General features: G+C 42.9%; 1 protein-coding gene across 1 annotated transcript in view; it reads right to left on the reverse strand.

The window, feature by feature from the left end:
• ADAMTS3 (ADAM metallopeptidase with thrombospondin type 1 motif 3) overlaps positions 1 to 11505 on the reverse strand; it is a 214911-nt gene extending 203406 nt beyond the window's left edge. The window contains exons 1-2 of the mRNA XM_040418128.1: positions 11005 to 11505; positions 9281 to 9308 (exon numbers count right to left, since the gene is read on the reverse strand). Of these exons, the coding sequence (XP_040274062.1) occupies positions 9281 to 9308; positions 11005 to 11073 (97 nt within the window). The 5' untranslated portion in view covers positions 11074 to 11505. The remainder of the gene's footprint in view (positions 1 to 9280; positions 9309 to 11004) is intronic.
• Positions 11506 to 12750: the final 1245 nt, after the last annotated feature.

The following is a 12750-nucleotide window of genomic DNA, read 5'->3' on the forward strand; positions in this document are numbered from 1 at the left end:
ACCACACCGCAGTCACTTTTATTCGCTGATTAGCGTATCGCTAATCAGCATTTGTACTTTTATAGTATCTGTAAGTGATCAAAACTGATCACGGTCAGATCTATAATTGTATTAGTGTCACCTTAGCTCGCCCTCCACCCAAAACGCAGTGTTTGCCCGATCAGGCCTGATCGGTCGCCCACACGTGCGTTCACCCACGCCCGCCCCACCGCAGTGACAAAAAATTATTATTTTTTGATCACTGCACATTCACTTTACACGCACTGCGGCGATAAAAAAATCAGTTTTGATATTTTTTATCAACCGCAGCGGCCTCCGGTACTTCGCTAGCCTCCCCTTTGTAAGACAGGCTTGCTTTTTTTCTTGGGTAGTCTCAGGGAATACCCCTAAATTTAGTAGTCCAAAATGTCAAACAGGGGGTATTCTTCTGAAGAGGCCTACAGGATTCTGACCCAGTCGGATGAGGAGTGGGAACCCTCATCTGACGAATCTAGCGGGTCAGAATATGAACCTGTGGAAAGCAGTGGCTCTCTGACCCAAAGTTCGGACGAGGAGGCTGAGGTCCCTGATAGCACCAGGCGTACCCGACCCCGTGTCGCTAGACCACAGGTTACGCAGGATCCGCTTTAAGAGCAGCAGAGTGGGGCTGTCGCTGCCGGATCACGTGGTGAGGCATACACCAGCAGCGCAGCCCTTCCTGGACCTAGTACCAGCACTGCCGTACAACATGGTGAAGTAGCGAGCACCAGAAGGGCAGTTGAAGCTGGTACGGTGGCACGTGCAGTAGTTACCCCGTCGCAGGTGGAAACCAGTCCAAGTTTCCGAAATTAAAATTTTTCTGGGCCTTCTCCTCAACATGGGTCTAACTAAAAAGCATGAATTGCGGTCATATTGGTCCACGAACCCAATTCATCACATGCCCATGTTCTCTGCTGCTATGTCCAGGACACGATTTGAGACCATCCTGCGTTTTCTGCATTTTAGCGACAACACCACCTCCCGTCCCAGAGGCCACCCAGCTTTTGACCGGCTCCACAAAATTCGGCCCCTCATAGACCATTTCAACCAGAAATTTGCAGATTTGTATACCCCCGAGCAAAACATCTGCATAGACGAGTCCCTAATACATTTTACCGGGCGCCTTGGCTTCAAACAATACATCCCAAGCAAGCGTGCCCGGTATGGGGTCAAATTGTATAAGCTCTGTGAAAGGGCCACAGGCTATACCCACAAATTTCGTGTCTATGAGGGAAAAGATCAGACCCTGGAGCCGGTCGGTTGCCCTGACTACCTGGGGAGCAGTGGGAAGACAGTCTGGGACTTGGTGTCACCCTTATTCGGCAAGGGGTACCATCTTTATGTGGACAATTTCTACACAAGTGTGGCCCTCTTTAGGCATTTGTTTCTAGAACGGATTTGCGCCTGTGGCACCGTGCGACCTAGTCGCCGGGGCTTCCCCCAACGGCTCGTTACCACCCGTCTTGCAAGGGGGGAGAGGGCTGCCTTGTGTAATGAAGAACTGCTCGCGGTGAAATGGAGAGACAAGCGTGACGTTTACATGCTCTCCTCCATTCACGCAGACACGACAATCCAAATTGAGCGAGCAACCCGTGTCATTGAAAAGCCCCTCTCAGTCCACGACTATAATTTGCTCATGGGAGGGGTGGACTTCAATGACCAGATGTTGTCTCCGTATTTAGTTTCCCGCAGAACCAGACGCTGGTATAAGAAGGTGTCTGTATATTTGATTCAATTGGCGCTGTATAATAGTTTTGTTCTCTACAGTAAGGCTGGGAGAACACGATCCTTCCTCAAATTCCAGGAAGAGATCATCGAGAACCTCCTGTATCCAGAAGGTTCCGTGGCCCCATCCACCAGTGTAGTTAGCCGTCTACACGAGCGACATTTCCCCAATGTCGTTGCTGGTACCTCAATCCAACCGTCACCCCGAAAAAGATGTCGTGTCTGTAGCAGGAGTGGAATAAGGCGTGACACCCGCTATTTCTGTCCTGACTGCCCTGACCACCCTGCCCTATGCTTAGGAGAGTGTTTCCGGAAGTACCACACACAGGTACACCTAGCATAGGGATCACATCTCACCAGGACAGGCACACAGGGCTATTAGGGCCCATTCACTCACAGCTGCTGCAAACGTCTCCTTTCACATGGGACAAAGTGCATAACGTACTTCGCCACATCTTTGGGCGATTTGCGCTTTGCACATTGACCCATGGGGAAGGAGAGGTTTGTTCTATAAAGGTAAAAAAAAAAAAAAAAAAAACACCGGTAAGCAAAAAGGTTAATGTTCAGTTCAAAAAGTTAAAGTTTCTATGTTCTCTTCCAAAGTTAATAAAATTATTGTGTTGCGGCCTGGTTTTTTCTTTTTTTTTTTTTTTTTTTAACTTCCAGGTGGACTAACCGATCGACTAGCTGCAGCACTGATGTGCATTCGGACAGAAGCATTGCGCTGCTGTCAGATTACACGCAAGTCGGTGTATGCGGCGCTGCAAGACGAGATTTCTCCTCTGCAGTAAAAGATACGTTTGCCGAGGCATATGAGCTGAGGAGGTGGCGGTGTTCATATACTTTGGCAAACACTTTGTATATATAAAAAAAAAAATCCCGGCAATGATTTATTCATCCACATCGATTGATGTGAATGGAGAAATCTGGTTTGCCAGGGCATACGAGCTAAGTGGGTATGGATGTTGGGCGGAGCTCCTATGTCCTGGCAGACGCCTTTCCCCTCCTTTTCCTTTTTTTGGCAGAGATTTTTTCATCCACATTGATCGATGCGAATGAAGAAATCTGTGCCGTTCATTTTTTCTTTCAGCCCAGAGGCTGAACGGAAAAAAAAATCTCATTACCCGTATGCTCAATATAAGGAGAATAGCAGAAACTCCTAATGCTGGGCATACATGTAATGATTGCGGAGACCCTCAAATGCCAGGGCAGTACAAACACCCCACAAATAACACCATTTTGGAAAGAAGACACCCCAAGGTATTCGCTGAGGGGCATATTGAGTCCATGAAAGATTGAAATTTTTGTCCCAAGTTAGCGGAAAGGGAGACTTTGTGAGAAAAAAATCAAAAAAATAAATTTCCGCTAACTTGTGCCAAAATTTTTTTTTTTCTATGAACTCGCCATGCCCTTCATTGAATACCTTGGGGTGTCTTCTTTCCAAAATAGGGTCACATGTGGGGTATTTATACTGCCCTGGCATTTTAGGGGCCCCAAAGCGTGAGAAGAAGTCTGGTATCCAAATGTCTAAAAATGCCCTCCTAAAAGGAATATTTCTCTCACCCAGCATGGGTATATGTAAAATGACACCACAAAACACATTCCCCAACGTCTCCTGAATACGGAGATACCACATGTGTGACACTTTTTTGCAGCCTAGGTGGGCAAAGGGGCCCACATTCCAAAGAGCACCTTTCGGATTTCACAGGTCATTTACCTACTTACCACACATTAGGGCCCCTGGAAAATGCCAGGGCAGTATAACTACCCCACAAGTGACCCCATTTTGGAAAGAAGACACCCCAAGGTATTCCATGAGGGGCATGGCAAGTTCCTAGAATTTTTTATTTTTTGTCACAAATTAGTGTAAAATTATGATTTTTTTTTTCATACAAAGTCTCATATTCCACTAACTTGTGACAAAAAATAAAAACTATCATGAACTCGCCATGCCCATCAGCGAATACCTTGGGGTCTCTTCTTTCCAAAATGGGGTCACTTGTGGGGTAGTTATACTGCCCTGGCATTCTAGGGGCCCAAATGTGTGGTAAGGAGTTTGAAATCAAATTCTGTAAAAAATGACGAGTGAAATCCGAAAGGTGCTCTTTGGAATATGGGCCCCTTTGCCCACCTAGGCTGCAAAAAAGTGTCACACATCTGGTATCTCCGTATTCAGTAGAAGTTGGGGAATGTGTTTTGGGGTGTCATTTTACATATACCCATGCTGGGTGAGAGAAATATCTTGGCAAAAGACAACTTTTCCCATTTTTTTATACAAAGTTGGCATTTGACCAAGATATTTATCTCACCCAGCATGGGTATATGTAAAAAGACACCCCAAAACACATTCCCCAACTTCTACTGAATACGGAGATACCAGATGTGTGACACTTTTTTGCAGCCTAGGTGGGCAAAGGGGCCCATATTCCAAAGAGCACCTTTCGGATTTCACTCGTCATTTTTTACAGAATTTGATTTCAAACTCCTTACCACACATTGGGGCCCCTAGAATGCCAGGGCAGTATAACTACCCCACAAGTGACCCCATTTTGGAAAGAAGACACCCCAAGGTATTTCGTGAGGGGCATGGCGAGTTCCTAGAATTTTTTATTTTTTGTCACAAGTTAGTGGAAAATGATGATTTTTTTTATTTATTTTTTTTCATACAAAGTCTCATATTCCACTAACTTGTGACAAAAAATAAAAACTTCCATGAACTCGCCATGCCCATCAGCGAATACCTTGGGGTCTCTTCTTTCCAAAATGGGGTCACTTGTGGGGTAGTTATACTGCCCTGGCATTCTAGGGGCCCAAATGTGTGGTAAGGAGTTTGAAATCAAATTCTGTAAAAAATGACGAGTGAAATCCGAAAGGTGCTCTTTGGAATATGGGCCCCTTTGCCCACCTAGGCTGCAAAAAAGTGTCACACATCTGGTATCTCCGTATTCAGTAGAAGTTGGGAATGTGTTTTGGGGTGTCATTTTACATATACCCATGCTGGGTGAGAGAAATATCTTGGCAAAAGACAACTTTTCCCATTTTTTTATACAAAGTTGGCATTTGACCAAGATATTTATCTCACCCAGCATGGGTATATGTAAAAAGACACCCCAAAACACATTCCCCAACTTCTACTGAATACGGAGATACCACATGTGTGACACTTTTTTGCAGCCTAGGTGGGCAAAGGGGCCCATATTCCAAAGAGCACCTTTCGGATTTCACTGGTCATTTTTTACAGAATTTGATTTCAAACTCCTTACCACACATTGGGGCCCCTAGAATGCCAGGGCAGTATAACTACCCCACAAGTGACCCCATTTTGGAAAGAAGACACCCCAAGGTATTCCGTGAGGGGCATGGCGAGTTCCTAGAATTTTTTATTTTTTGTCACAAGTGGAATATGAGACTTTGTAAGAAAAAAAAAAAAAAAAAAAAATCATCATTTTCCGCTAACTTGTGACAAAAAATAAAAAGTTCTATGAACTCACTATGCCCATCAGCGAATACCTTAGGGTGTGTACTTTCCGAAATGGGGTCATTTGTGGGGTGTTTGTACTGTCTGGGCATTGTAGAACCTCAGGAAACATGACAGGTGCTCAGAAAGTCAGAGCTGCTTCAAAAAGCGGAAATTCACATTTTTGTACCATAGTTTGTAAACGCTATAACTTTTACCCAAACCATTTTTTTTTTACCCAAACATTTTTTTTTTATCAAAGACATGTAGAACAATAAATTTAGAGCAAAATTTATATATGGATGTCGTTTTTTTTGCAAAATTTTACAACTGAAAGTGAAAAATGTCATTTTTTTGCAAAAAAATCGTTAAATTTCGATTAATAACAAAAAAAGTAAAAATGTCAGCAGCAATGAAATACCACCAAATGAAAGCTCTATTAGTGAGAAGAAAAGGAGGTAAAATTCATTTGGGTGGTAAGTTGCATGACCGAGCAATAAACGGTGAAAGTAGTGTAGGTCAGAAGTGTAAAAAGTGGCCTGGTCTTTCAGGGTGTTTAAGCACTGGGGGCTGAGGTGGTTAAAGTCAATGGATACGTGAACAGTACACGTCTGTAATTGACAGACGGTGTGAAAGAGGTCTAACACGTGGAGAATATACAAACTCCATGCATATGTGGTCTATGGTTGGATTCAAACTCAGGACTTTAAGGCCACCTGCACAAGAGTGCAGATGAACGCACATAAGATCCGCACGAATTTCCAATCTGCAATGTCTAACAGTGGTTTTTGATGTGGATTGGATGTGGTTTTGCCGCAGATCTCACTTTTCCACTGAAATCCGCAGCTAAAACCGCAAACGTAATTGACATGCTGCAGGCATGCTGTGGAAAAAATCTGCAAAGTGTACATGCGATTTTTGTAATTTCATACACTTTGCTGGTACTGGAATACACAGCATTTTTTCTGCATGGGAATCCGCGCGGGAAAAAACACACGTATTTTGCAATGTGTGCAGGTGGCCTAACTCTGCAAGGCAGTAGTATACCTTATACATACAACTGTAAAAATCTGTACTATCCAGTGCTGTGTAAGGATGAATACATTGCAGTTGTGAATTTCTGAATGGTACTGTATTTGTACCATATGTACAATTAATGGCGATCAATGGCTGCACTCTCAACCCGGTCAACCAAGTCCGCTGCCTTGGCGTGACCTTGGATTCTGCCCTCTCCTTCCGACCGCACATCCAATCCCTTTCCACCACCTGCCGCCTCCAACTCAAAAACATCTCCCGCATCCGCGCTTTCCTTAACTTTGAATCTGCAAAAATGCTTGTACATGCCCTAATCATCTCCCGCCTAGACTACTGCAACATTCTCCTCTGTGGCCTTCGATCTAGCACTCTCACACCCCTTCAATCTATCCTCAACTCTGCTGCCCGACTAATCCACCTCTCACCGTGTTACTCCTCTGCCTCTCCCCTCTGCCAATCCTTTCACTGGCTCCCCATTGCCCAGGGAATTCTGTTCAAAATACTAATACATACATGGCTGTCCACAACCTGTCCCCTCCCTACATCTCTGAGCTACTTTCCCGATACATCCCCACACGCACTCTCTGATCCTCACAAGACCTCCTTCTCTCCTCTCCTCTTATCACCTCTTCCCACAATCGACTCCAAGATTTCTCCCGTGCATCCCCCATACTCTGGAACCCGCTACCCCAACATATCAGACTCTCATCTACAGAGGAATCCTTTAAAAGAAACCTGAAAACCCACCTCTTCAGACAAGCTGCTTCTATACCGCCATGACCAACTTCACCCGCACCTACTGTGTCCTTCTCCCATACCATGTAGATTGTAAGCCCTCACGGGCAGGGCCCTCTCTCCTTCTGTACCAGTCTGTAACTCGTCTTGTTTATGATTAATGCAATTGTCTGTATTATGTATGTGCACCCCTTATGATATGTACAGCGCTATGGAATGAATGGCGCTTTAATAATAAATAATAATGATAATAATATGTGACAGTGCTCTGTATGGGGAAGGTATAAGCTTAAATGTTATGCTATTTCCTGCTTAAAACCCTCCATCCCTGGCAAAGGGGAAAGATTTTTTACATCGCTCCATAAACAGGGATTAAAATTTTAGTGCCGGGTATTAACTTGGGGAAATTCTGCACCATAGTCTTATCTGATGGAGCATGGCATGGTTACTCTCATGAAGCCTAATGGACACATTCCTGGGGTTTTGTGATCAATGAGTCTAGAAATCTTACTGGGATGGGCTGTTTCCTCGTAATGTCTGTGGAGGTTCTTATGATCTGGCTATTAATAAAATTAAACTGAGTTGTCCGGTCTAAGGATATTGATGACCTCAATGTCCTCAGGATAGGTCATCATTATCAGGTAAGTGAGGGTCCAACTTCCAACACACGGGATGTGACACCCGTGTGAGAACAGCATCCTCTTGAAGGTTTGCCTGCATGCGTCTACTGTAAAGCAGCGGTGCAGAGCTATCACAGATTCTTCTCCCGTTGGCTCTACAACCTAGATGGTGTGCAGGTAAACCTTGAAGAGGACGCAGTGCTCACAAGAGTGTCGCTGCCCCTTCAAACAGCTGACCCGGGACCCCCACCTCTGATGGTCATAGTAATGTGCCCACCCATGTTCCAGTTTACTCTGTAAAGCAGCTAAGAACCCAGACAACATTTATATGTTCTCAAGCGGCATGCTTAGGACATAGAAACATTTTTTATTTTATTTATTTTCCCGTGATTTCTATTTAAAAAAAATTGCAAAAAGAATTATGGAATTGTATGTGAACATAACCTTTCACTTCACGGATATACGATATTCAAGATACTGGTGGTATCAGTCTGTAACAATATAATAATGATGATAATAAAAATATGATGCCCAACAAAATACACAATATTCCCTGCACACGCCTCGTCATAACTGAGATGCATCCTCTGGCAGTCTGAGGATGAATATATATTCACCGGACCCGCTGGCCCTGTCACCTCCCCAAAGCCCCATTTTCAGGAAAGTTGTGAGGGTAGCATAGATACGCTACTTTTGCTTAGATTTAAGAGCAATGGCATTGAAAACTGGCATGGGGGGATGATAATTTCCCCCCATAGACTCCGGGGCAGATTTATGAAATTGTCTAAAAGTAAGTCTTTGTTGCTTTCATTTTTCAGGGACAAAATAATTCTGCCGCTTCTTAAAGGGGTCCAGACTTAAAAGCTATGTACACCTTTGGGGGCAATTTTTTTTATTATTGCATTGTACTCCTTTTGAGAATTTTTTTATTTTTTATTGGTCTTTATTAAAAATATGGTGTCATTTTTTCTATACAGAGCCGACATGCTTTTCCGTCAGACCAGGAGCTGATGGACTCCTTATCTCTGCTCTCTGACCTTATAAACACTCATTATAGCTCAGTTCTTATCTTACTGATAAGGATGTGGCTTCAATAAGTGTTTATGAACTCTCAGTAGTTTAGAGATAAAGTTTATTAGATGACTGCCACAAAGTGAAAGTGAAAGTACCAGCCACACAGCTAGAAAAACAGTTAACCCTTTGTGACAAAAAAGCCTAATATTCTTTAATAAAGGCCAATTGAAAAAATGTTTTTTAGCCAAAAATTAGTAAAATGAAATCACAAACAAAAATTGGTGGGCAGTAGCCGATTGGTGGAAGTTCCACTCCCCGCCCCCCCCCCCCCCCCCTTCCCGCCAATAAGCTGTTCCGTGTAGCTCTGTCGCAGGAAGTCATCGCCGGAACTATACTGCCCTGTCGACATTGTAGTGGACACCACTCCTCACTGCAGAGCTGCTCCTGTAAGTCTAACCACAGGATAGAGGATACGTGTCTGGTTGTTAGGGGTCAGTGTTATCTCCAGCAGTCCCATAGAAGTGAATGGAGCTTATTCCCCTCTCCCTGTCAAACGACCAGCTGAGCATGCATGTGTACCGAGAACTCAGGAGAAATAACATTGCATGTGTACGGCCAGCCTTAGTAAAGAAGTTTACAATAATCATAGGAAGTTGGCTTTCTTGATCACACTTACCTATCCGTACGTTTCCTTCATTGCCAGCCTGGGTTTAAAGAGAGAGAACAGAGCATTAGTTGGATGTAGATGCCTTGGACACTTCACGGTTAAAGTACACTGCACAGTCTGTGCGGGGGAGAAAACCAAAATTGCTCCAGGCAACTTTCAAGTTTATTGGTGGGTTTTCCATTGCTAAATAAACAGCAGTTGTTGCCACCTATAGTTCAAGGGCATTCATAATACGTCCAGCATAGAAACCCCATTCAATAGATCTGCCAGGCGGTGCCAACAATCCAGTAGCCAAAGGGCTTAATGGGAATGAACTACTTCAGGCCCCGATGGAAAGATCAATTATATCCTGTATGTGTGTGATATATAATGATAAATAATTGTATATATAGTATTTGTGGCGTGATATTGTGATGTGATACCAGGGGGAAGAACTCATATGAAACACATGACATGGATGCTGCCAGGCAGGGCGAGCTTTTCATCCATCTGTCAAGCAGCCGTGAAAATGTTAACGTTGACATGTGTTGCCACTGCCCTCCTTAGATTTAAAAATGGCACTGCCATAGCGGTCCTATTACAACCCTCATCATCTGCTGCATAATACACGTAGAGAAAGAAAGAAAGAGAGAGAAAAAAAGTAAGAAAGAAAGAAAGATAATAGATGTAGATAGATAGATAGATAGATAGATTAATAGATAGATAATAGATAGATAGATAGACAGACAGACAGATAGATAGATTAATAGATAGATAATAGATAGATAGATAGATAGATAGATTAATAGATAGATAATAGATAGATAGATAGATAGATAGATAGATAGATAGATAGATATGGGATAGATAGATAGATAGATAGATAGATTAATAGATAGATAGATAGATAGATAGATAATTGATAGTTAGATAGATAGATAGATAGATAGATAAATAGATAGATAGATAATAGATAGAAGATAGATAGATAGATAGATAGATAGATAATAGATAGATAGATAATAGATAGATAGATAGAGGATGGATAGATAGATAGATAGATAGATAGATAGATAGATAGATAGATAATAGATAGATATATAGATAGATAGATAGATAGATAGATAGATAGATAGATAGATAGAAGATAGATAGATACTAGATAGATAATAGATAGATAGATAGATAGATAGATAGATAGATAGATAGATAGATAGATAGATAGATAGATAGTGAATAGATAGATGATAGATAGATAGATAGATAGATAGATAGATTGATAGGTAGATAGATAGATAGATAGATAGATAGATAGATAGATAGATAGATAGATAGATAGTGAATAGATAGAGGATAGATGATAGATAGATAGATAGATAGATAGATAGATAGATAGATAATAGATAGATATATAGATAGATAGATAGATAGATAGATAGATAGATAGATAGAAGATAGATAGATACTAGATAGATAATAGATAGATAGATAGATAGATAGATAGATAGATAGATAGATAGATAGTGAATAGATAGAGGATAGATGATAGATAGATAGATAGATAGATAGATAGATAGATAGATAGATAGATAGATAGATAGATACTAGATAGATAGATAATAGATAGATAATAGATAGATAGATAGATAGATAGATAGATAGATAGATAATAGATAGATAGATAGATAGATGATAGGTAGGTAGATAGATAACAGACAGACAGATAATATGGCCAGCACTGAGTGTGCACTTACCGGAGGGGCTGAGGTCTCGCCGTCTGTCAGGGCCACCGCTACCAGGAGGCAGAATGACAGGAGAGCCATGACGGGGTCTCCAGCTAATCCCGCTCCGTGTGGATGATGCGGTCCCTCAGCAGCACATGTGAGCCGGTCCTCTTCCACTAGGACTCCTCTATACTATTCAGGTCCCCGAGGACCAGTCTTCTCTAGGTAAGTTTTAATTACGTGTCATGGGACGGATGTCCTTGTGTCGTGCAGTTAGTTGGGGAAAGTGCTCCTTGACTTGGCCGCTCTGCTGCTACTACTTCAGAGGCGGACGGGGGGCAGAGAAAGTAGTGAGAGCTGCAGTGAAGTCATCTGCCCGGGCGGAGGGGGTTAAGCGTCTTCGTGGACTCCCAGAGAAGATACCTAATGTAAGGAGCGAGGAAAGCGAAGCAGGAGGAAGAGGAAGAGGGGGAGCAGTGTGTGACTCCGGCTCAGCCAGCGCTCTGCTCTGCCCGCCAGCCTCCCAGACATCTAATACAGGCCGGCCTGACACCTCCCCCTGAGACGTCAACAGACCCCTCTCCCCCTACACTGGCCGCACTCAGTATGAATGGAGGCATACACCCTGCTGTACCTCTGGCGCTGTAATGGCCATACAGACATACAAGTCAAAATGAAGGCAAACCAAGGTATCCTGGGCCAAATGTCAAAAGAAGACAACTTTGGAATGGGGACCTATGGATATGTTCAGCAGATGCGGCACTAAAACTGATAGCCCTCAACCACTATGGACCAATAAAGAGTCACTGAGTTTTCATAACATTTTTGTAAGACCCACACTGCAGGGGACAGAATCAAGATGGGCCCATAGACTTTCTATTGAGCCCATCTCCTGCAGCGAGGAGGGAGAACACGATATGCTAGCACTTATCTCTCCTCATTCTAGCAAATGATGAGGGTCTGAGTTCTGAGACCCCCATGATCACTAGAATGAGGAGAGAGAAGCCCTCACATAGTGTGTTTTCTCTCCTCACTGCATGAGACAGAATGGAGACCGGCCCATAGAATTATATTGAGCCCGTCTTCTGCAGCCATGGGAGAAAATGCGATATGCCCGTGATTCTCTCTCCTTGTTCTAGCAAATGATGAGGGTCTGAGTTCTGAGACCCCCTGATCACTAGAATGAGAAGAGAGAAGCCCCTACATAGTGAACTCTCGCTCTCCTCAATGCACGAGACAGAACCAAGACCAGACCATAAACTACAGTGGATATAAAAAGTCTACACACCCCTGTTAAAATCTCAGGTTTCTGTGCTGTAAAAAAATAAGACAAAGATAAATCATTTCAGAACTTTTTCCACCTTTAATGTGACCTGTAAACTGTACAACTCAATTGAAAAACAAACTGAAAACTTTTAGGTGGAGGGAAAAAAAAAAAAAAAAACTAAAATAATGTGGTTGCATAAGTGTGCACACCCTCTTATAACGGGGGATGTACCTGTGTTCATAATCAAGCAATCACTTTCAAAATCATGTTAAATAGGAGTCAGCTTACTTCTGCCATCATTTAAAGTCCCTTTGATTAACCCCAAGTAAAGTTCAGCTGCTCTAGTTGGTCTTTCCTGAAATCTTCTTAGTCGCATCCCACAGCAAAAGCCATGGTCCACAGAGAGCTTCCAAAGCATCAGAGGGATCTCATTGTTAAAAGGTATCAGTCAGGAGAAGGGTACAAAAGAATTTCCAAGGCATTAGATATACCATGGAACACAGTGAAGA

Source organism: Bufo bufo, chromosome 2, assembly GCF_905171765.1.
Source record: "Bufo bufo chromosome 2, aBufBuf1.1, whole genome shotgun sequence".
Classification (NCBI taxonomy): domain Eukaryota; kingdom Metazoa; phylum Chordata; class Amphibia; order Anura; family Bufonidae; genus Bufo; species Bufo bufo.